Source organism: Chroicocephalus ridibundus, chromosome 9 (genome assembly GCF_963924245.1).
Source record: "Chroicocephalus ridibundus chromosome 9, bChrRid1.1, whole genome shotgun sequence".
In the NCBI taxonomy this organism is placed as follows: domain Eukaryota; kingdom Metazoa; phylum Chordata; class Aves; order Charadriiformes; family Laridae; genus Chroicocephalus; species Chroicocephalus ridibundus.
Genome location: NC_086292.1, coordinates 34,445,163 through 34,469,813, shown reverse-complemented (window position 1 = coordinate 34,469,813; position 24,651 = coordinate 34,445,163). Strand labels below are relative to the sequence as shown.

General features: G+C 42.0%; 2 protein-coding genes and 1 long non-coding RNA gene across 4 annotated transcripts in view; 2 read left to right on the top strand and 1 right to left on the bottom strand.

The window, feature by feature from the left end:
• The window catches only part of LOC134520798 (uncharacterized), a 131,010-nt gene extending 124,081 nt beyond the window's left edge, over nt 1-6,929 (top strand). The window contains exon 4 of the long non-coding RNA XR_010072550.1: nt 6,749-6,929. This is a non-coding gene — a long non-coding RNA (uncharacterized LOC134520798). The remainder of the gene's footprint in view (nt 1-6,748) is intronic.
• Nucleotides 1-9,290, bottom strand: part of ALDH1A2 (aldehyde dehydrogenase 1 family member A2) — a 57,328-nt gene extending 48,038 nt beyond the window's left edge. Inside the window, exon 1 of the mRNA XM_063346617.1 lies at nt 8,638-9,290. Within this exon, the coding sequence (XP_063202687.1) occupies nt 8,638-8,913 (276 nt within the window). The 5' untranslated portion in view covers nt 8,914-9,290. The remainder of the gene's footprint in view (nt 1-8,637) is intronic.
• A 12,101-nt stretch (nt 9,291-21,391) lies between these two features.
• The window catches only part of AQP9 (aquaporin 9), a 30,889-nt gene continuing 27,629 nt past the window's right edge, over nt 21,392-24,651 (top strand). Inside the window, exons 1-2 of one of the 2 annotated variants that reach the window (XM_063346851.1) lie at nt 21,392-21,489; nt 21,776-21,904. In XM_063346851.1, the coding sequence (XP_063202921.1) occupies nt 21,803-21,904 (102 nt within the window). In that variant the 5' untranslated portion in view covers nt 21,392-21,489; nt 21,776-21,802. The other variant, XM_063346852.1, reaches the window with a different exon arrangement.

Below are 24,651 nucleotides of genomic sequence, written 5' to 3'. Positions count from 1 at the left end.
GGAGTCACCTTCACTAAAACTCTAACACCAGCAATACACCAAGGATCACTGAAAGGCCATGTCCAAGACAAGGGTGCTTCAGTCCCAATCGTGCTGCAAAGAGTTGAAATGAAGTTCCTGAAAGAAATCCCCAATGCTAATTCATCTCAATTCTTCCAGGTTTCAAAAGCTGAGGCATCAGGAATTGCACAAAAGCCACTAAGGATATACCAGGGTGGTGGGGTGATGATGATGATGATGATGATGATGTATTAAGTGGTGCTTTTCCCACTGAAGCATGAGAACACAGTGCCACAGCACAGACTCGGAAGGAGCTTCCAGCTGGAGAGAGCTTATTTCAGATGAAATGTAGACCTGAGGTTCTGACCAGCTCATGTCACTTGAGGCCAGACTCAAGGCATGCTGACCTATTCACAAGAGGGTTAAATCAACTTTTATTTGACGGTCAAATAATACCTGTATTTAACTGAAACAGTAAATAGCTCTGCTTTGGAAATAAATCAGTTTCACTTTAGACTGAAGCCTTTACCTGCGTAAACATGTGTGTTTGGAATTTCTGTAGGGAAAGGCACTTTCTGATAGTTTCTGTGTCCAAATGGAGGGATTTTGTGTAATCATTGTGAGATGACCAGAGCATGGTAAGAGAACAGTTTCTCCTGGCATCCTCTTCCCATCCGAGTTCAGCAAAGAGGCCGCAGCCTGTTCTGTACGACACTTCTTACATCTTTGTGACTTTCAAATGGATTTTTGAAACTCACTTATTTTAAATTGGGGCATACTGGAAATTCACATGGAATTAGTATATCATTCACACAGAAAAAGTATATCTTTTCTGTAACCACACCACCTGCTGTAGACCTCTCCACAGCTGTCCCTCTGGCATCTCTTTAGATTCGGAGTTCAATTCAAAGTCTTCATTACCTATGAATCCCTCCCAGATTAAGGTCTATATACTCTAGTGGTCAGTGCGGTCCCTGTGTTTTAACCTCCAGATGAGGTCAACTGAGATTGAGCTGACCTTAAACGTTTTCACTTGGGTCACAGAATTTGATGTGGATGGTTCTCTGCTCTAAAGTATTTTCACACTTTAGTCCAACAAAGCTGGAATGTATTATGTTTCAAGTCATAAGGTAAAAATCTAGTTCACTGGGCTCTCTGGGAAAGGAACTGACTCCAAGTGAACAAGAATGAAGGCCTTTTTTTCTTTTGTCAGTTGGAGACTATTTCAGCAATGCTGTTGCAGCAGCACTTTGATGTGGCTTCACGTATCATACTTCTAGTAATGAACTGCACCTCTATTTAAAGCTTAGTTACACTGCGTAACTTAAAATTGCTGTGTCGCATTCATGTCACAAAGGTGGACTGCTATTAAAAGGAACAGAAAATGCTGGTCAGTAGCTGGTGGTTTTAGACAAATTCTGACATATGGAACTTGTGTTTTGGAGAAAAAGCAAGTAGGTGTACGCAGGCTGGACAGGAATTCCTCTCTTCATTTGAGTAAGCACAGAAGTAATGAATGACTGGGCCCTTAGATGGCAATAGTTTTTTAGACTTCATCTTTCTCCATATATTGCTTAGTAGTAAGTCATCACATGGCTATTTACGCACTTATTTGTGCTGGAGTAGGGATGCCAGCACTTGTTTGAGGATTCCTCACTAGAGGACTGCACAGACGTGCAACTTCCTGAAGACTTCTTTAAACTTTTACACATCTGTGTTTATATTATATTTATATAGCTTCCTTATAATGTCATCTCTGTATAAATGCATTTTTTGTCTCATTTCTTTCAGATGAACTTAAGTTGATGTTTTGGTTACTTGTTTCAGAGAGTGAGTTCTACTCTTTAAAAAACGAACAGATAAAAATTTGTGTTCTTTGCAAGTGGAGAGAATTAAACAATTTGCAAAAAAAAAAAATAGCGAAATGTTACAGTTCGGTCTTAGGAAGGATAGCTGCAAAACTGGAAAAGAAGAAATGTGACTTTACGCAGGATCAGACTAAGAATTTATGATATAGACCACTGAACTCATCTTCTGTCATTTATCTCTGTAAACCTGGGAGATTTCTTGGGAGATAGTTAGTCAAATGAGGAGCCGAGATGAATCAGTGGATATAATTTATTTAGACTTTAAAAAGGCTTTTGATGATAAAGTCCTTAGCAAGAGGCTATTAAGGAAAGTTAGTAACCATATGGTGAAAGATAAAGTCCTGCCATGGATTAAAAAGTGGTTAAGAGATAAGATAAAAAGACTGGAAATAAATGGATAATTCTCCCTGGAAAGAGGTTAATAGCAAGGTGCCCCTTCATTACTGTGACTAGCGATCGATATCTTGGTTCACCTGCCTTTGCAGATCATTAATAGTAAGGTACATAGTTTGTAGATAAAGATATTCAGACTAATCAGAGTACTGAAGAAAATATCACTTGGGCTGAAGTTAAAAGGCATTTGGGCAACTCAAGGGTAGATGAAATTTGCCCAAGGTAGTAAACGCAAAGCAAAGCCTGTCGGAAGGGAGGGTTCAAATTACTTCTAGATGCTGATATATTCCCAATGACTTGCAAAGTCTATGGATGGTTTATTGAAGGCAACTGCTCATGTGCACTGTAAAGAAGGGAAGACAAACGGATACAGTGGTTCCACTGCGTGGGGCTCCCAGGAACAAACTTCAAACTGGCAGAGCCCATGGAGGTCTGGGGGGAACAATTCTGCACAGACAGGGACATGGACAAGCTGATCAGAGATCATCAAGAATTTTTGGACTGTTGGGATTTTTTTATCAGAAAATGCAGATGGGAAAATCAAGACAGAAATTTAATATGGAAATGTACCAGGATTGGTGAACTTCTGTGGAAAATGTTTCTGAAGGACAGAATGGAATGGAGAATTAAAGAGGGATTATTTTTTTTTTGTTGCAATGAAAGTGTGTGTTCAAGACACATTATCCCAACTCAATAGTCCAGTAGTTAGGGTCAATGCCGAGACAGCCATAGATCTTAGATCAAATCCTTGCTCTGTCCAACATCATGAGTATTCTTACAGCAAAGACCTGAATCCTGCTTTTCCCCCATGAGGGTCCTGCCCACTGGGCTATCAAGTTGGTATCTCTCAGGCCTCATAAATACTTACAAGTGAATTAGGCAACAGGAGAGAACGTGAGACTCTTTCCAAGGACAGCCAAAGGTGGATAGCATCCAATTGGGACCTGTCCACCATCAGAAAGTTGGGATCCATATTCAGGTTTCTGCTCTGTTTGCTTCAGAGCAGGGGTATGAATTTGGCTGCTCTTCTCCTCGGGAAAGCACTCTCATTATTAGTGACCACCTGGCTTTGGTGTGCAAATAAATATATGCATCTTTTGTATTGGAATACTCGAAATCGTGAACATTTTTGCAAAGATGAGAAAAACACTAATTGCATGGCTGTTGTTTTTCAGTGTATCATCTGACCTTACAGACTGGACAAAGAGAAGAAAATTTCCCTCTAAGCAGCAATATAGTATTGTATAGCTTGATGCATTAATCCAATTTGCATTTTCCCTAAAGATTCAGTTTTTCCCTAAAAATTCAGCACAGTCAGAGGTCACTGCTACATGAGTGACCTACTCAGTAATACACTAGTTACCTGCAGTAGTTATCTAGTTGTTGCCAGTTTCAGCCTCGTAGTTGCTGTATTGTTAATGCTCTTGAATTAACATGGTTATAGCAGCTGTATTGGAGTAAGCAAAGGCAGGGGACTGGATATGCATTAAGACTACAATTGTTTCCTGATCCTTCATGCAAAACCTGGGCAAATTTGGTTTGTGCAGAAGACCTTAAAGGTTTGGGAGAAGAGAAAGAATACTATATTCAGGCTGTTAATTGGAAAGAAACGCATAAATAGTTGGCAATTGCTATATGGGTTGATGGATTGTAATACTAACCACAAAGTATGAACACACTAGAAGAGAATTCAAACTGTAGATTTAAACAACAGTAAATCTAAATACAGTACATACCCTAAAACTTCATATATGATGATAGAGAGGGACATATCTAGTGTCAGCATCAGATGCTCAAGTGCTCCACAAATGGGAAAAATAGCTTTTCTCTTTGTCTGCTCTTCACACAAACATCTCTAATTTTCTCTGCCCCATCTTTTGTAAGTGGACAGCGCTCACTGAGCTGACCCGAAAGGCTAGCTGATTTCTTCTGCTATCAGTCACTGAATCTGCCTTCAGGAGACACTGAAGCAGTGAGCTCATTCAGGGAAAAACAGGTGGGAAATAGCAGGTATTCATCACTTACCTGAGTTTTGCCAAAGCTTGTCTTCAGTTCAAAAAATGACAAAGATTCTACATATTATTGTAAATAAAATAGATTTCCTGCCTCCTGTCTTAATGTCAGTCTAGAATTTTATCTGGAATTTTATAACAGTGTTCTGCAGCACTCATTTCTGGGCAACGCCAAGAAAGCACAATGGGTATGAAAATACAGAAACTTAGTAACAAAACACTTCAAACCCAAATGCTTATCTTATGAGAATTTGAAATGTATTTGTTAGTTCCTGTCTACCCAGAAGCAGTTTGTCTACACTTAATACAAAATGCTGTATACAATTTCCTGTTGCAGTGCCGGCCAGTTTACCTGATTTTAGCCACTGATGTATGAGCAGAGGCAAACCCTTTTATACAGATTAAAAAAAATACAGTTATCAGCGAATTCACAGGATCTTACTACATTTTGTACCTCTTCACTGCCACAGCACTGTAACTTCACCCCTTTAGAGCACCTCTTTGTAAAAAGCTCTTAAAACCACAATCCTACAACTTTTCCTTATGCTAAAGTTCTTCTGCTCTTTCTCAGACTTCAACCAGTTGGCAATCAAGAAACAAAACTTAAAACATCCAGCTGGATTAGCATCCCCAATGTGATGCAAAATGAGAACATTTGTTCACTCAGTTACACGATGCAGTGACAGAGCGAGGATGGGACAGAACCCTCATTTTATACCAAACAGTCTTTTTAAGTCAACGTGACTTACTAAAACCACTACAAAAGTACTTTGTAAAGCAGATTTGATTATACTATTACACCAAAGGAAGGATAGCCACATCCTGCAGAAACACCTTTAGCCCCTCAAATGGAGATAGCAGGAGGAGAACGCTGCAAAGGGCTCAATCCATTGGGCTGATTCCACATCTACTGTCAGATACGTGGGAGACGCTCAAGCCTCAGGAGGGAGAATGGAGTTTCGCAAGAGCATGAAAGAAGGAGGCATCAATATAATACTGAGCTGAGAACCCTCTGATCACCCTCAAGAGCTATCAGGTTCTCAGAGCCATTACCTCAGGGGTGTGCTTCCTGTACGAAACACGCTAATAATGTGTCCTTACCGGACACCATTCTATGGCTCGTCTCACACGTCTGATATTTCTGGAGCAGCCCTTGCCGGGAGAGTTTCTGGCATAGAGTGGACATTTGTAGAAGTATGACTTGTTGCCAAGGAGAGGGATGGATCCCCTTCCTCCCTTAGGTATGGGCACAGCACTGCCAACATGCTCCTCACAAGCCTGAGGAGGGCTTGCTGTGCCACAGGGCTGTAGAATAACCTAATTCCAGGCAATACTGTTCTGCAGATGCAATCCCTCCCCAAATGTTAATGTTAAGAAGTAGAGAATTAAAGAGTCATCCCAATGAAAAGAGAGATAATCTTGCCTGTAGCAGTTTTACTACTTGCCAGCCACACAGAACAACTTAACCCTGTGTGCGTGAGCACTCATCTTAATGTCTGGTTCACACCCTATTCACCAATTCTTATTATGCACATCTAAAACCCTTTTCACAGGACCATGGCATGGTATTAAAAAGCTGGGAAGAATATTTCTATTTTTTTTAAGGAAGCATAGGCTGACTCCCAGTATTGAACCCACAATAGATACTGCTGCACACCTTACATAAAAAACAAGGCATCGTGTAATTTTCATCACTAATTAAATATATTTTTTCTCACCAGTGAAAAACTACATTGCCCCTGTGTGCTACATCAGGTGTACAGATCGGAAGGGCTTAACACCCAGATTTCTGCTCACTTCAGTAATATTTCAGGAGTATTTCACAAGTTTCAATAATTCTGCTAAATAATCGAATACGTGAAAATTACGTGGGCAGTATTTCTTCTCTCTGTGTTCTTGGAAGGAGCTTTCAAAGCAATTCCAAGGATAATGTGGTGTTTTAAAGATTAATGAATAATAAATTTACTTTTTTTCCGGTGCGTATTACAAATCTTTAACAAATCTCATTTAGGGATTCCTGGAATTTTAACATGTTCTATCCTAAAAAAAAGTCTGTTTCTCAATTTTAGAACTCCAGAAATGGAATTCTATTGGCAAAACATACTTTTAAATTATTTCACTTAGTTTAAGTGTTCACAGGTACCTCTATTTTTCATAAAGAATTAACTCCCAAATGGTTATGATTTTACATTCAGAGAGAGCTGTAATAAAGAGCTCAGGAATTCTGTGTCCTGGTTGTGTATTTAAAATTCTCAGCTAACAAGCGGGAGAGAGGCTGCTAGGAATGCTTACAGATGTCTGATTTTACAAGGTTTGGGGTTGTTGGAGGTTTTTTTTGCTAAGTGCTTTAGTCTAATGTTATTTATTATTTATGGAAGTTGTTTGTCATTTAAGACATGAAGTGACCACTCCCCCAAAAGAAAGAATCAAGTTACAATCCATTATTTAATTTTTGATTGTTTTTCTTTGTAATAGGTGGGAAAGTGGATCCTGGATAAAAGTCCTGCCCAAGACAAGACTCCAAGCTGAAGACTCCAATTATCTATAAATCACTTCTATTTCCTGCAGAGAAAGAGAAAAAGGAGAGAAGAGCGAGACAGACAGAAAAACAGAGGCAGAGGATATGCCAAGTGAAATATTCAATACCTGTCCTAAACCAAATAGCTCTCAAAAGCAACCAGGAATTAACCTGATATCTCAAAACTGAGCTTAGAAGAAACGTATTGCCGTTGTTTTTGGCTTAATATTGAAATAAAATAACTTTCTTTTACTTGTTCCATTAGTATAAAGCATATAACATCTTACATATTTCTGAGATGATGGCACTATATATTCTGAATTATTAAAGGTTACTATCCAGCTTACGTTCTCACAGACAGGAAGATATGACTGCTGATGACTTATCTTTTTCAAAGATTTTTAGAACCAACTCTCGAGTTTTAGAACAGAGAAACGCAAGGACGCTTATTATGCAAACTGACTGTGATAATACTCTCAAGTATTCTCCACCAACAGAGTGTTCTTCCAACACTCCAGAAGCATATTTTACACTGAAACCAGCAATAAACAAAATTCATGCCAAGTACCATTTGCACAGTATGATTACTCCCAAAGTGTAACACCACACAACAACAAATAACTACATTCCTTATTTATTTAAACTATTTTCAAAGAAATCGCATGCAAGAAACCATATGCATCTTTTAATTTGCATATTGCAGTTTGCATTAAAATGGAATGAAATCTAAAATAGTTGACTTTCCTCTGAAACATTCTTCTAGAACATGGAATTGCTGTAACAAATTAGAGGACAAATTAGTTTTGGCACCCGCTTAAAAAAGAGAAAAGATGAAAAGCTTCTAAAGTGATGATATGGAGGAAAAAATTGCACTGCATCAGCCAAAATGAGTTTCCTATCAGCTTTAAAGCTCCTGAAGTTGTATTTCCAGTAGATAAAAATGTTATCACCTTTTTCCAGTGCTGATGTGCTTATTTTCCTATTAAGTTACCCAGTAATTAGAAACAAAGTCTGACACATTGTAGTCTGTTTATACAATACATTTGAAACTTCTCCAACAGAAATGAAAACATTATTTAACTAGAGATACTAAAGATGCAAAGATTCAAAATATATAAACGAATTTAAAAATTCAAATTGGATTTACAAACAAATGACTGCTCTTAAAGCCCATTTTAATTGACAAAACCAGTTTTGTCCCATAATACACCATAGAAAACCAGCAGAATTTTCCTACATTGACCCAATGGGTTTGTTCTTAACCCTCTCTTTATGAAAATTAGTTTTAAAGGTTAGTAAGGAAAAATAAGCTCTCTTGCAATGCTGTTCAAGGGTGTATTCAAGTATCACGGAAGTCAGCAGAGAGACCTGTTCCAGTGCTGTAACAACCTGGTAGTGTTAACAGTCCTCCAGGAATTGTAAAAGAGTCCCTTGGGCACACAGGGTAATTCAAGAAAGAAAACATTTTTATTTTCTGATTGAGATACACAGGTATGTATAGTAAGTTCATCTGAAGTACATCAAAAGCAACTGAAATGTATTTGAGAAGTACTGATTTTGCACTGAAAATAAACCCCAACAGCTCTGTAGAAAATACTACGTTTAAAGAGAAGTGGCAAAGCTAGTCCCAACAGATCTAATTTGCTTTTCTTGTATCCTGTGGTTTTTCAGATGATTACAGGGTAAAAATCTGTTTCCTTTATTGCAGATTCAAGACAGTCTTTTAGTAGTTTTTTATCTCTACATTCAAGTTGGTTAGGGCAGAACGAAACTGATTTTAAGCAAAATGCCTCCTTTAGAGGGAAAGCCGTGAATTTCCCTGCCAGAACAAACGAACACAACTTACCTTGGTGTATTTGATTTCAAGGTTGAGAGTGGGAGAAGGCAGCAGATGCAGAGATGCCATCAGAGCTGCGGGATCTGCCTTCACCTCCCCTGGCATCTCAATTTTACTGGAAGTCATAGCCTTGAGGGGGGGGTTATAGTACCACCGAGCCCCCCGCTCTGACCTGATGTTGTGTTTTGGGTTGGTCCCCCCCCCTCCAAAGACCAGCGCTGAAGATGTTGCTCTCCTCCGCTGTATATAGGCAGGTGTCAAGCCGGGTCTCTTCTTATTGGACATGGGGGCAGAGGCAGGGGGGCAGGTCCGTCCTACCTAGGGCGATAGCGGCACAGCGCAGCCTCCGCCGGGCCCCCCCCCGGCCCCCGCGGCCGCCGGGGATTCCCCTGCCACCCCGAGGGGGGACGGAGCTCCCGCCTGCGGGTCGCTGCCTCCCGCCCGCGGAGCGGGACGGGGGAACCCGGTCGGCGCCGGCGGGGGAGCGAGGGTCGCCGAAACTTGTGTGTATGTGTGTGTGTGTGTTCCTCGCCTCCCCCGGGCCGGGCGGGGGCCGGCGGGGAGGCGCCGCGTCCGGGACAGGACAGCCCCGGCCCCGGCTCCGCGCCGCCCCGCCCGGGGCATCCCGGGGGGAGCCCTGACAGCCCCGGGCGGAGGCCGGGGGGGGACTCGGGGGACGGCGGCATTACCTCACCGCAGCGGCCCCTCGGGGGTCGCAGGCCGAGGCGCGGTGAGGCCAGGCGAAGCCTCCGCCTCCGGGGCAGCCGCTCTGTTCCCGCTCCCCGGCCAGCCCCCGCCGCCTGCTCCGCACCTGGCGGCTGCGCTGCCGCCGCCCGTCCCCGCTCCCCCCAGGCACTCTTGCGGAGGGCCCGTCCCCGCTGCTCCCCGCACCGCCGCGCTTTTACTGTTTTGCGACAACTGACATGGAAGTGGCTGCGCGTCCCCGGCGACAGTGACGGATGCACGGACACCCCCCCCTCCACGGCCCCGGCCCTACCTGCCGCCGCGGCGGCACCATCCCTGTCCGCCTGCTGCCCCCTGCCGGCCGCGCCTCGCCGCCCGCCCCGCACCTTCGGCGACCCACAGCCTCTGCCCCGCCGCACGCCCGCCGCGGCCCCGCGCAGGTCTCCGGGATGGGCCCTTCCTCCCGCCGCTGCTGGGCTCCGCCACCGTCCGGCGCCGAGGCCCCCGCTCTCCACCCGGCCGGCAGCGCCGGCTGCGCTCCTCGTCCCGCTGCCCGCCTCCCGCTGCCTCAGCCAAGGGCGCTGTGCGCCTGCCCCTGCTGCCCCTTGCCAGGGCCCAGCGCTTACTCCCCTCTCCCTTCGGCGGGTCTGTGCAGTCCTACCTTCCACAGAATCACAGAATTGTTCAGGTTGGAAGGGACCTTTAAGATTATGGACTCCAACACTGCCAAAACCACCACCAAACCATGTCCCTCAGTACCACGTCTACCCATCTTTTAAATACCTCCAGGGATGGTGATTCCACCACTCCCCTGGGCAGCCTGTTCCAGTGCTTGACAACCCTTTCAGTGAAGAAATTTTTCCTAATATCCGTCCTAAACCTCCCCTGGCACAACTTGAGGCCGTTCCCTCTTGTCCTGTTGCCTGTTACTTGAGAGATGAGACCGACCCCCACCACTACACCCTCCTTTCAGGGAGTTGTAGAGAGCGAGAAGGTCTCCCCTCAGCCTCCTCTTCTCCAGGATCAACACCCCCAGCTCCCTCAGCCGCTGCTCATGAGACTTGTGCTCCAGACCCCTCACCAGCTCCGTTGCCCTTCTCTGGACCCGCTGCAGCACCTCAATGTCTTTTTTTGTGGTGAGGGGCCCAAAACTGGACACAGCGCTCGAGGTGGGGCCTCACCAGTGCCAAGTACAGGGGGACGATCTCTGCCCTAGTCCTGCTGGCCACACTGTTCCTGATACAAGCCAGGATGCCGTTGGCCTTCTTGGCCAGCTGGGCACACTGCTGGCTCATGTTCAGCCAGCTGTCGACAACACCTCCAGGTCCTTTTCCACCGGGCAGCTCTCCAGCCACTCTGCCCAAAGCTTGTAATGCTGCATGGGGTTGTTGTGACCTAACGCACATGGGGTTATTCCTCCTTCCTCGAAGACGGTCTCCCATCTCCAGTGCTGGAGGCATGGCCCTCACTGACAGGCCTGGCCGTGGACACAGAGAGCCTTTGTGGAAGCCCAGAGGCTTGGGACTTGAGCAGCAAGGGCGCTCAGTTGCACCTGTTTCCAAATTCCTCTCAGGAAAGAAAGCAACCAAGAGGAGCAAGTCCTCCCTGCCAGGGCAAGTCCCGCCACCAAGCTGTGGCCTTCTGGCCTTCTCTTTTCTTGAAAGTGCTTTGCAAAAGGAAGAGGCCTAAAGGGCAGAATAATTTGTTCAAGCAACAACCACCTGTTCACAGCTATTATTTTTTTGGGGGCTCTCTTAGTGGGAGGCCACACCATGCAAGAGGTCGGGCACGCCATACAGCGAGAAGTTGGCAGCCAAATAGCACCTGATACCACTGCTCTCTGTCTGAAACTCATCGCAAGCAGCCCATGTGCAGCGGACATCTGTCCTAGCTTGCTGGATGAAACAGCAGGTGGTTTGAGCTTGAGCCTTGGCTGGTCTGACGGACACCAGAAATCTGTGGTCAAAGCCCTACACTCTCTCTGGTCAAAACTTCCAGGCAGAAAACCTATGAAGCCCAGACCATTTTTGATACTTTAGGCAAAATCAATAAAGTTCTGCTCACTGATGCAAACACTCCCAACATTTTGAAACCGATCAGATGTCGTGTTTTGGTTATCACATTCCAGATAGATAAACAGAGAAAGGACACCAAAGCCTACAGCTGTCTAAAGTTGGCAAAGCAAAGCAGCAAGAAATATACTGCGTGACCTTTTTATTGACCTAGTCAAGAATAAACAACGGTATCTGGCCATGTTTTGATTTTGTTACGTTATCCACTTGTTGATTCCATAGATATTCCTTGCTCCGTGTTTTACAAGTTCACGGACAATTGAAAAGACTGTCCCAGTGTTCTCTTAGTGTTTGTACAGGAGCGCGAGACAAAGGTTGCTTCTGCACAGACAGGCAGCACAAGGTATGGAGTACTATTTCAGTCATTTCCAGGGTTAGCATGCATATTGCTGTAAATTTCCAGCTCAATAATGAAGAAAGAGACTGCAGATTTTGCTTTCTCTCATTTTTCATCTCCCCCCCACCAACAGAGGAAATGGATCCATAATACTGTGCTGTAATGTGACATGCAGAGCTGTCAAACTGTGACACTTGGGATGAGTGAGACTTTTAAACGTCAGAAATTCAATTTTTAATGGCACACTGGCAACACAGACCTAACACTTCATCACAAGGATGACACCTTCTAAAAGCTGCTTTAAAATAAATCAGAGTGGGGATGTGCTCCTTCAAAAGGGGACTGTATTTAAACAAGTTTCAAGAATGAGGAAACGGTATAACAGTTTCATTATCAAATCAAGTCAATAAAGTTCAGGAGATTTTGGCGAGAAGAGATTCCAGTGCATGTGGAGATGTGCTTCAAACCCACATAATCTGGAGCTGTTTAAGAGACCTCCATCAACTACTTGTCATACAAACCACATTCCTCTTGCATCTAAAAGCAATTTTTTTTTCTGTAAAAGCTCTCGGAGCCGACCACCTCTAGCCTAACTGCTGCCTACACCTTGCTGGCACTCCCCAAGTGGAGAATGGCACTGCACTTACCACGTTGCAGGCTCCTGGTCTACAGCCAGCTTCAGAGGGGTCCCCAGAAGATCGTGGTGGATGTGTGCCGTTGCTCTTCCCAACAGCAACTGACCAGCCGCACTTGCTTGTCTTCTGCCACCTGGGAAGACAACAATGTAGGCCTTAGTGCCAGGAGCACAAGTGGTGTCTCATCGAGTACAACAGTAGCTTTGCTGAACAGAATTAGGAGCAAGGTCTGTAATGGGATGTTGGAGACACTGATGGATCCAGCGTGGTGAGCTGCTTCAGTGATTCAGCACGACACTGGCCTCTTTATGATAGCGAATTGAGTCATGGCTTCAAATCGTGCAAGTGAATACTTAATATTTAACACAATTTCTTTGTGGAAGGGATTACTATCCTTATTGTCTTGGACATAAGGACAATAACTCATAATACAATAACATAATACAACATAATAACAATGAATACAGAAGTAAACTAATTAATTTGTGAAAGAAAAAAAGTGAGTCTCACAGTCACCAAGAAGAGAAAGAACAGAAACAATGCTCCAGTTCAGCCCGAGTTCTGTGGTCCCTAAACGCCTACTCAGGGCGGAGAAACCCCTTATTCTTATTGCAGGCCCGTAGTTTCTGGTTGGCTTTTTTTTTTTTTTTGGTTGTGAATTGGCAATACTAAATCAACTGGCAATTAACTCAGACTGGCTTATTTTCTCTCACATGAATGGGTTTTAATTAAACTCCTACTTAGACAGCACATCAGGAAACAAATCTATTTCAGACTGTAATGACAAAGATATTACTGTCTTCACACTTTGTGAAGAAATGGCTGCCGAAAAAAAGAAGAACAACCAAGTGACTCTGTTTCTTCTTTCAGTGTTAGAATTTAGGCTAGTATATAGTCAAGATCAAAATTGTTCCTGAAGAGTTTCAGGTTTTTTTATTTAGATCAATCTGAATGCATAACTTGAAAAAATACCTTTGTTTGATTTACAAATTTCAGTTTCTTCACCCACCCCCAGCAACCGGTAGCATTTGTGGACAAGGACATAGACCTTGCTTATACAAACACCATCTGATGGAAACAGGAGCTTTGGTAGCCAGAGAAGGTGCAATAGCCAGAGCCGTGATGTTGAAGACTGTACAGGTGTAATTAAGGCATTCCTGGGTTGCTCAGGCAGAGGACTGGTATTTTCTGCTCTATGCTACCGTGTCCCCATTGACAAAAGGAAGTCATGAAACTAGAAGATTGGGTGAAACCATCTGTATCTCAAATGCCTCTTTTGGGCAGAGCACTGAACCAAAGCGTATACTGACACACCTGTGAAATGGACAGTGGCTACCGCAACACAGAGCTCTTCGTTCTTACTGCTTCGAGTCCCTGATAACTTCTTCTGCTCCTTAGTGAGCTCCAGATTCTGAGCACTTTGTCACACACACGAAGGAACTGAATCACATCATTCTGTCAGACACTTCCAGTGATTCATTTCAAGATCAGCTTCAAAACCTGCCCCAAAATTTTTCCAATCTGACCCATGAATTCTTTTTATATATATTTCTCACAGCTGTGCCACTGCCATTTAGCAAGGATATCCCTGGTTCCTCATACAAACCCAGTAGTGACTGAGAGAGCCGGTGCCTCTGTACTCTTTCTCTTTGCCTCCCGCCTCAGCAAATGGCCCTTCCTATTATGTGCTTTGGAAATTGCTTTTGGAAGAAAAATAGGGACCGAAAAGAAACTTCCACTAAGTTATTTTTCAGCTCAGATTTCCGCTTAAGAAATTTGAACTTCTTTTTCTGACATATACACAGTAAAAGCTTCAGCCTCAGGTGTCCTATTTTAATTGCCTGCTATTTTCATTACTGACCATGATGGCAGCAAATGCTCTTCAGGAGATACTTGTATTTTAATTTATCTGCAAACATAAATCACACATTATAGCACTTTTTTCCTCTAGGTTAATTGAATCAATTCTCTAAATGTCTCTAAGCCCGATCATTTGAAAGAGGGTCACCGTTTGAAATCTCTTAAGAATTATGGCCCTTGAATTGTGCACAGGATGGTATCAGTCCTTGCTCCAGACAAAGATATTTTATACATATAAGGTAAAAATACTGGTATACACATAGGCAATATTATCTGTAAAGCAACACCTGCAATACTGTGATGATCCTATAAAATATTATTTCAGAAATTTTTCAAATATCCCAGTGAATTAATTGTCTTAAAATTATAAATTATAAATTGTATTAATAATTGTTTAAGAATGAGTCTGGATATATTTTAAGTTCTAAAGAAACAAAACCTACTTTAATTTTCTTTATTTCTACATTAACATAAAAAATAAAATAAGTGCTTATATCAGGAACGACCAGTTTTATCACTGAAAATCAAGGAATGGTTAATGAAGAAAACTTGATTTAACATAATTTTTACTAAAAATTAGTCAAACGGATCAGTTTTCTCACCTGTGATATTGGCCATTTTATACCCTGTAGAACTGTATATTGCTGCTATGGTAAATTCAGTCCTAAATGGGAACTCGAGTTTAAGGATTTAAGCAAGCCACAAATAATTCAGTGACAGCGATAAAGCAGAATATGTTCAGAAAGACCGTCAGTGTTCAATTCACTTTATAATTGGGCCAGTTTCAAAACCCAGTATTATAGTTGAAGTCGACAGTTGAAATGGAACATGTCCCTCACCAGGCTGTTGTGCAGATGGGTGGGTTTCCCAGTTACGGAGTGAGCCCCAGGTACCACTCCTACAGCCTGAAGACTCCCTGGGACCATCCAGCTCGGCGCTGCTCTTCGGTCAGTCACCACCCTGTGCACAGCAACGTGCAGCAACGCACAGCCACAGGGGGGGTGAGCCCCATCTCTGCAAAACAGCACCCACCTCCCGTGGAGTGCACACAGCAGTGAGCGGCAGTGCCGCGGGAGAGTGCTGGAAAGAGCACATGCCGTTAACTCTGAAGTTATAGGCAATGTGCTCTTGGTTGTACGGATTCTCTTCTGAGGTTAAATATATAAAAAACTCTTCTATTTTGAATCTCTCTTCAATTTACCTGTTTGAATTTGTTATTTGTAAAACACATCAAGCCTCAAATGGATTGACCTTCTGCTAATGTATCTCACCTAATGAATAGATGCAATTAACTAATTCATATTGGAAAATTGCACTTTCCAGATCACATTTATCATCACTAAATGTGTGATCTAGTTTGCAAGTTTAAATTTTTTATTATTACCCTTTAAACTAAAGAAATAAGTCTTATATTTAATTACCTGAACTTACATATTCAATTAATAGCTTCATTACCTTAATGAATATAGATACTGCACAGAAATAACGAAAGATTGCTGCCTGGGTCTGCTCCTAAGTACACCCTATAAAGGGTCTGCTATGAACCTCAGAACAATCTTTTTCGATTAAAATACCTCAATGGGGGAGTTCCAAAGGAACCGGGCCTGGCAATCCAATATTCTTTTACAGGGGCCTGAGATAAATTTATCATCTATATTGTTAATATTTAATATGTAAAAGGAATCCCAGAAGCAAAGCTTATGTTTCTGGAAAGACAGAAGATTTAAACATTCAAATATGAATCATTTTGAGTGAAAGGGAATTAAAAGAATGAAAACCAGGCAGACCGGCAGCTCACCTACTGAAGGGCAAGGGATGAGTGTTTGGAGCATGGAGGCAAAACAAACGAACGCTCTTGTTGCAGGAGAGAGAGGACAAAGCACCAGGAACAGCAGCTCTTACAGCAAATACTTCTCCAACAGAGAGTCAAATCCTGGCTGGACGGCGTCCTTGGGCGTCCACATCGAGTGGGAGACAGCTGAAGGGAGGTGTGTTGGCGAGTCAGATGCAGAAAACACCGTCAATTTCCTGATGGTAATTAGACTTCAGAGCCATGAAGTCATATTTAGCTACATCTATTTGTCTGCCAAACACACTACTTGGCCTTTGTGTGTCAGTGGCGTCAAATCTGTCATGATCTTTGGCTTTCATGTTAAATCTCTTTTATTAATTAGGTAGGCTCAGATCTCCTGCTCTTCACAACCCTACAGGTAGCCACAATAAGTTTCAGAGCATCTATTGCTATAGGGAATCTGTGCCTTGTACAAAGCGGAAAATGTATCCCATTTGGGTTAAGAAAACATAGGATTTAGATCACTGCAAAGCCCACTGGATATGCTTTGAGGTTTTCTTCATGCTGAGTGGATATATTTACCAAGATATCTTTCGGTTTTAATGGCAAAGCTGAATTTAAAGTGTTTATCTCCATTTTGAGGGCTTTTAATAAAGAATTTGGAAAAGGAAAGAGTTATTTTAAAAAGAATATGCCATCAATAATCTTCCCTTACACTTACTTCTTGTGTACATTAACCATTTGAGAAAAGGGAATATGCAGAAAAAAAAGAGCAGGGAATTGGCTACAACAAAGTGTTTCTGTACTAAATTGATCTATTCCTTAAAAGCAAAATTCTTCTTGCGTTGAAGCAGTCTTTTTTCCGGATGCATTCAGAAAGTCAGACCTGCCTATACTGTAACCCACCAGATAAGCTTATATTAGAACCGTGTCCGGTACGTTCAGAAGGAAGCAGAGCCCCGTGCAGCAGATAGTGCCGGTGCACCTAACCGTCTGTACGACATTTCCCTAACACTTGTGCACTTTGCCAGCGCCGACAGTCCTGTCACAGAGCCCTTCCGTGTGGAACATTATCTGTGCCCCACTATGCCAGCGTGGCTATCGCAGAGATTAAACATCCTCAGAAACTCTCAGGGCCTATGTTATACACAGACATGTCCGTACCACAGATTTTAAAATTTACCATCATCAATTATATAACTATATGTAACACATATATGGGTAGTAGCATCAGTTATGCACTGAGGCCTGATGGTGTGCCCAGCCAAGCAAGAACAAAGAAAAAGTTTGAGTCCCGCCTTAGAGAAAATCCAATTTAATTTTCCCTGAAATCAGCGTCAGCAGCAGTGGACTTCAACAAGCTCTGAATCGAGCCTTAAAGATTACTGGCAAAAAGCTTGAAACACAGACATGTGATGTCGTTTTGATCTCACATTCATGATCTGGACTGAGAAGTTTTATCTGGACACTGAGATCGCAGAAACAGAGAAGAAGGAACAAAGAAATTCGCAAGGGGTCACCCCGTGTGCCCTGCCCCTCCTGCAAGGTGCGACCTGCTGGACCTGAGCTGCACAGTGCAGGTGTTTGCTCCCGTGAGCACTTCTCACCAGGGACTACAGCAGAGACAGAGGGATGATCATAAAACACAAGAACTAAAGAAATAGGGGGTTTATGTACTCAAAAAGCTTAGAATGCTGAGTTACAGTGTGTTCAGATCTTCCTCACCTGAATGTTTTTTCTTTGAGTTCCCCAGCAGCAGCATCAATCCATAAACCAGAAAATGTCCTTTAAGGACCATGCAGCAGTTTCTGTATGAAAACAGAAATATAAATTAGGGAAAGGCATTTGACCAGGGACATGAATCATAGTAGATATACACATTCAGACTTTTTCTAATTCAACTAAAATCAGCAGAATTAGACTTAAAAATAATTTGGCCATTATTATTACAATACAAAAAAATATATGGTGTATTTATAGCCTTGGTCTCTCCAGCTGTGTTGGTTTAGGTTTTATTACATCAGTAATAACAATTTACGTGATACTCTGAATAATGTGCTATTAAAAATTCAGTACAGTATACACTGTTACCCATGGGATTTAAACTGTGGGAGCTATGTGTATTATTCTCTGCTTTGCTATTTCTACAGGAGTGAAGATTATTATAAAAATGGTTAGGCTATATACCCTGTGTGAATTCCTGCTCTGCTCGAATCCAGGTGAAGAGAAGAAATAGTTCCGTTCAGACTGCCTTGGGGTAAGGATCCCAAGGGTCTCAGTCTTGCAATCTAAGGTTACACTGATCACACATTCAAGCATGAATAATAATATCAATGTGCTTTTTGATGTCTTTAAAGAATGCCAATAGATTTGTGAGGCATAACCTCCCTTAACAGAATCCATTTGATGCTTCTACAGCGTATCAGCTTTATCTGTGTATCTATTGATTTTGTTCTTTACAACAGTTCATATAATTTTCCTGGCATAGAAGTCACATTGACAGTTTTGTGGTTCCCATGAGCACCCTTGGAGGACTCTTTTGAAAGACCAGTAGCTCAGTGGTACATTTCCTGTGTTCTATTTTGCTGGCATTAGGATCAGGTTCAGCGAAAAACAACCCGCTGGGGCTAGCACTTCAGTAGCTGAACATTTGAATCCCTTGGTGGAAACACTGCACAGCTCCAGCAATTAGTTACTGTTTAACTTATCAATTTCTCTCGAAGTCTTTCCTACTGACAATTCGTTTCAGGACAGTTCCTCACACTCAGCCCACCTAAAGTTTGGTTCTTTAGCAAGGCAAATAATTCTTTCAGCTTTTTAGCTGTGGAGTTAGCCACCCTGAATGCTGCTTCTACACTTTCATCCTCTATAGCTTTACTTACTGTCTTGTGGGACTCCTCTGGTGATGGAATTTGAAAAAGTTTATATTATTACTTCCACATTCTTGGCAAAATCTTACAATCTTTTTGGTCAGCTGTGTTATGGTTCTACATTCAATATGACAGAGTTTATGCTCTTTCTATGCTCCTTGCTTATATACGACTTCCATTTTTGAAGGATGCCTGCATTTTCTTCCCTCAGATGCCACAGCTGTTGATATTTATGGATGGCACTGCCAATATCCTTACCATTATGACTCTGGGAGCAGGGTCTGGGTGAGGGAGATCAGTAGAAAACAGTAATCACAGTGTATTTTCTTTCCATTATTCAACCAGGTGGTCCATTGCATGTGACTAAAAGGCAGTAACACAGAGCATGGATCATATAGGTTAGTAATTATGAAGCCGAAGCTTTCATGGTGTTTATCTTTACATTTTACTTGTCTTTCTTGTAGTGCTACGTACGTATTTTTTAGATTTGGGAAATATCTTTAGAACCCCTTTCTGAATACAATAAAAGGAGAAACAATTCAAATTTTCTGTGTTGCCCCTTTTCTATTTGGAAATGATTCCAAAGTGTAGTAATGACTTTAAATTACCAATTGTCAAAATCTGGAAGAATTTACCAAGGGAACAATCATCCCCTGTGTACTCCGTTCTTCTATACTTTCTTAGAGCATCTGCTTGAATCTGGTTATGGAGCTGAGAAGGATCTTTGGCCTAACTTAGCATCACAGTTCTTATTAATGGAGTTAAATCATGTGATTTCTATAAAGTATTGAAGACAATTTGAAGAAAGCAAATGTAATATATTCATATTTGTGTCAGTTTTCCACCCTGTAAAGACAGAAAATTGTTACGAGGGAGGCACCGTGATGTGGACAAACAAGTAGGGATTTCTGTCTCTGACATGGCATTGCCCTACTGCTAGTTGAAAAATAGCATTAATGTCTTCGCACCTGTTATGAGACTAAACTAAGAGGTACCTGCATACTACTTTGCGAGGGAGAGCTGCATCTGCATAAGAGAAAGAACCGCTATGGACAATCAACTAAAAATTGCTTTCATAAATGTATTTATTTATTTATCGCTTTCCTGGAAGAGAGGAAGTGCTTTATCTCATTCCTGCTGTAATGAATGGCCTCCCTAGCATCCTCCCTCAGTTCTACTGTATACATAATTCTGAAAGACTTCTCTCACAGACATAATAAACATATACTTTAGCATGCTGGGATAATTAGGGCCCTGAATAATATCTTTGTTTTGCAGTAGTGTAGGGTAAAGGTTTTCAAACTGCGGTACACCGGCTATTTTCAGGGCTTCCCAGAGGCAGCTCCCAGCTGCCTGTGCAAGTGCGGACCTGTAGCACTGCTACAACAGAGCACGCCTGCTGCTGCATAGGTGCTCACCCTGGCTTGTGCAGCACCAGTGCAGATGCGCTTATCTCATCATTCATCACCTATGTGCCTTTCCACACACCATCGTTTTCTGAATCAGCGAAAGGCAGAGGGGTATTTGAATGCAGAGTTTAGAACACGGCAAGTAAAAGGACACGGAAAGGTGGTTAAGGATTAAAATTGGGCAGTGAGGGAGAACTGGGTGGTTAAGGGATGAAACTGGTGGTGGTAAGGTGGCTACATGCATCAGGTCCTAGCTCAAGGCAAGGAAGAGCACTGATGGGATAACAGAAGTAGCCTATTTGCCCAATCCCATAAAGCTCTGCCCTATTCACAGCAGGCAACAGTACTGACAGACCTAAACATATTTACCACCAAGGTGAAAAAGGTTTAGGACAGATACAAACCAAGGCATTGAGCATCTACAACACATGCCAAAATGGTCTACCGGAACTGGGCTAAGGTTTTGGTGTCAAGTCAAACAACAGAAAATACTTGTAAATCAACCAAACGGCCTGTTAGTCAAGTCAGTATTACATCTGATAAAACCATTCAAGATGCTTAAGAGACAGAGAGTGTAATATTTTTCTCTAGGAGGCCCAATTCTTTGAGCTATTCAGCAACTTCCTGTCTTAAGACCATGGAAAATAATATTATAATGATTCATATTGTAGCATCTATGAACTTTTAAGTTAAACATATTGGAGACATATAGTCAGTCAGTGCCTCGCTTCCCTATACTGCACTATAGGGAGCCACTGGACCGAAGCAGAGTTCATTAAATGTTCCTAATTTATCCTGCCTCATTGCTCTTTTGTAAACAGGGCAGGTCACTAGAGAGCAAGGCATTTAGTCCAAAAAGAGTACTGTGAGTGACTATACAAATTCAACATGCTACCAAGGTAAGATTCCCCATTAGCCACTGAGTTCCCTCAGAAGTGACAAGATAGGAGCTTCTGTTTACAGAGCACAGCATTCTCACAAGCATTCACTCTCTTTCACAACCTCCCCTTTAAAACTTTTTGGATAGCCAATAGTAGCACGGTCTAAATCCCAATCTAGGTCAGAGAGAAATTTTCAACCACATTTTGGCTCCTTACTTCACGGTTTCTCTTTTTGCCTTTCTTTTTGATAAGGGTGACAGGAACAACATTTTATTCATTTTTACTGGAAAAAAAAAAGAAAAAAGTAACATAGCAGGAAAGGTAATTATTAATCCATTCTGCAAGAAAAAAAAGAAGAGTTCTGATTGTGAACTTACTGGTGTTATCTAACCAGTATAAATAGAAGTGTACTCAGAGAAGGCACAGGATTGAAAACTCATGATGAATTGTTAGGGCATGTTGAGTTGGTTCTGTCAATGCCTGCAGTCAGATGATTTCACTGGCTGTACAAGATGAAATCTCATATTTCAATGTATAAGTAAAAGCGTCAAAGTTCAGCCGAAGCAGGGACGAATCCAGAACAAATTTTGTGTGTATTTGTAACTAGGGCACCAGAGCAATAGAGGAAGCCAAAATGAGCCGGAAAAGCAAAAGGACTTTAAAGGAGAAATTTGCCTTGAAGAACAGCTTGGTTAAAGAAGCCCTCTCAGAATTCCTGGGAACTTTTATATTGATAGTAAGTGTCAGCTGCTTTCCTTTCTTCCTACTAATCTAATGTGGGACAGCGCTTGTAAGGGGACACGTATGCTTTTTCTTGTACTGTACCAGCAGCGTGGTTACTGCCTGACAAACATTGTACAGCCTCGAATGAATTGCTTCTATTTATGGTAAGTTTGTAATTCCTTTCTTCACCTGATGTAATTATCACCGGCTATTAAAACCAGACAGCTTTATGTGTTACAATTGCCTGACAAGCATTTGATTTCATATAGGAGCAGAATTTCAGTTGAACTATCACATTCTGAAAAATCCAGACATGCACAGTGAATGTTAATAATACTCTTGCTTTTGTTTTTAAAAAACTCAGCTCTTTATTGTACTTTCACTTCTACGCACAACTGCCCTTTTCTTTAACTAATGTACTGTATTGCACAATAAGAGAATTTTAGCTGAGTTATTTTCCTGCGCAATATAGAAATTTAGCTGTGTGATTTGTAGTGAATTTATTGGCCATTTTTGCCAAGCCTTCTGAGATTTTTTAAGTTAACTATTTTTTGTTTTGTTTTTAACTGTACTACATAAACTATACAGTTGCTTGGTCCTGTATTGCTGCTAAAATTTAGGTAAACACCCAGACTCTCCATTTTCATATTCCCAGATATATTTTTTTACTTAATTTCTTTCTCAATTTTTCTGTGTGTTTTGCACTGGGACACAGCTGTTTGGTGATTTACTGGGGGAGAGAGCAGGCTCAGTGGCAGAGCTGGAAGTGAAGCAGCTAGAGTATTTATGCCAAACTCTTTCTTCCTCTTTTTTGTCCAAACAAGGCTGTCTTGCTTATTGCTGAATATTTCATCATAGTCAAAGGACAGAAAAAAATAAGAAGCGGGCATAGTACTGACATAGTATGCTTTATAACTGTAACTATATTAGCTAAATTTCAAGTAAGTCATCTAAAAAATTCCAGTAGCTCATAAAATATATGAAAATAATGGTCTTTACTACACTTCAGCCAACTGAAGTGCACAGGCACTAAAGTAACATTATTCTCAAATTTAATACCATCCATAAGACATTATTACAGTAAGGAGCACATTTAGAAGCAAGGAGCACAAAGCACTTTACAAACATTAATGAATTAAGTGTCACAACACCCTGGTAAGGAGGGGAAATGTCATTATGTTCATTTTATATATTAGCAAAGCTGATTACAGCAGACTGCACAGGAAGCCTGTGGCAGAACTCTGAATATAACCCAGGTCACCTGACTTCCAGTACTCTGTCCTCGCCACAAGATCATCCTCCTCTTTCCATTAATACAATTGAGCAAGTGAAGAAAACATATTAAAGTGCAGATTAGACCGCAAAAGCTATTATTTAGTGTCCTGCTGCACAAGACTAGAAGGAAATGGAAACCCAGAGCCCATTTTCTAGTATATTCACCATATGAATATAGTAACAAATGAAGCTCCAAAATTGTTGTTGATAATCTGAGTTTCTCAATTCTGTCTTACCCTTTCTTGTTTCAACCTTGACTTAAAGCAGAGAAGAGTCCCACATGGATTAAACTGAAGTTTTCTCGGTGCTTGGATACCTCGATTTATGTTTCGACTGTGCAAGTTAGTGGCAGTATGAAGCGTGTATTGTAAAGAAACGGACTTTGCTGCTGTTATTTATTGCTATTGCTTTTAGGCTGTGTCATCTAGTAAGTAGTTTCTCTTTAAGAACAGATAAATATTAAACCCTTAACTTAAATTGACGCCAATTAAAGGGGCGCCCTGGTAAGTCTGAGGGCAGAAATCCTTGAAAAACAGATACCATGTATGCAATATCTTTCTCCACCCTCCTATTACTATGTCTTAATCCTGTTACAAAGTCAAAGTGAGATGAGAGTTCACAGCCTACAGCACGGTTGATTCAGGTCTTTGCTGAAAGCCATTTCATGTCACTGTGATGGGTTTTACGGCCTGTGGGGAGCACCCGTGCCGGGGAGCACCCGTGCCAGGGAGAGAGGCAGGGACCAACCTTTCTATTACCCACAGGCTCTCTCTGGAAGTCAATGCTCCTTGGCCGTACCTCAATCTGCGGCCAACCTAGCACCAACCTTAGCTGGGTGAAATTCTGTCCCCCCAGATAGCCTACTTCTGTTTTTTTCTGGAGAACAACATCACAGACCACATATTATTAAGAGCTTAAACTACCGTCTTTGGTAACTCTCAAGCCTTGCAACATTGTTTTCCAAACTGGAAAATGTACAAACTCTAAGATTAATTTCAGGACATCTAGAAAGTGAAATCACTCATCAGGCAAAACCCAAGCCTTCACCTTGGGGTAAGAAGGGCTCTGCCTGCAATGTTGAACAGATCTGAGACAAGCCTTGAGAAAGTCACTGGGTATACAGTTTGGATAACATCTCTTGCTCACCCCTACTTAATATGATGTGGTTTGGCTTGCAGCATGCTTTCAGAGCACGTAAACTGAATTCTTTTCAGATGAAACTGAAGTGGAAGGTGAGATCCAGAATCACAGGAAATGTGCTGACCAGTAATGGATGCTCAGCCCAGTGGATCAGACTGGAGATACTCCTAAGTAATCCCTCCTGAGATGTCCATAGTCAGGTTCTCTGAACCAGCTGCTTGCACTACACAACTTGATAATACAGACATAGCCCATGAGAGCCTCTCCCTGCTTATATCCAACCTCTGAGGGTTCAGTGAGAAACACTAAACTCTAGGAGCCTGGAAGTGCCCTGCTGTATAGGTG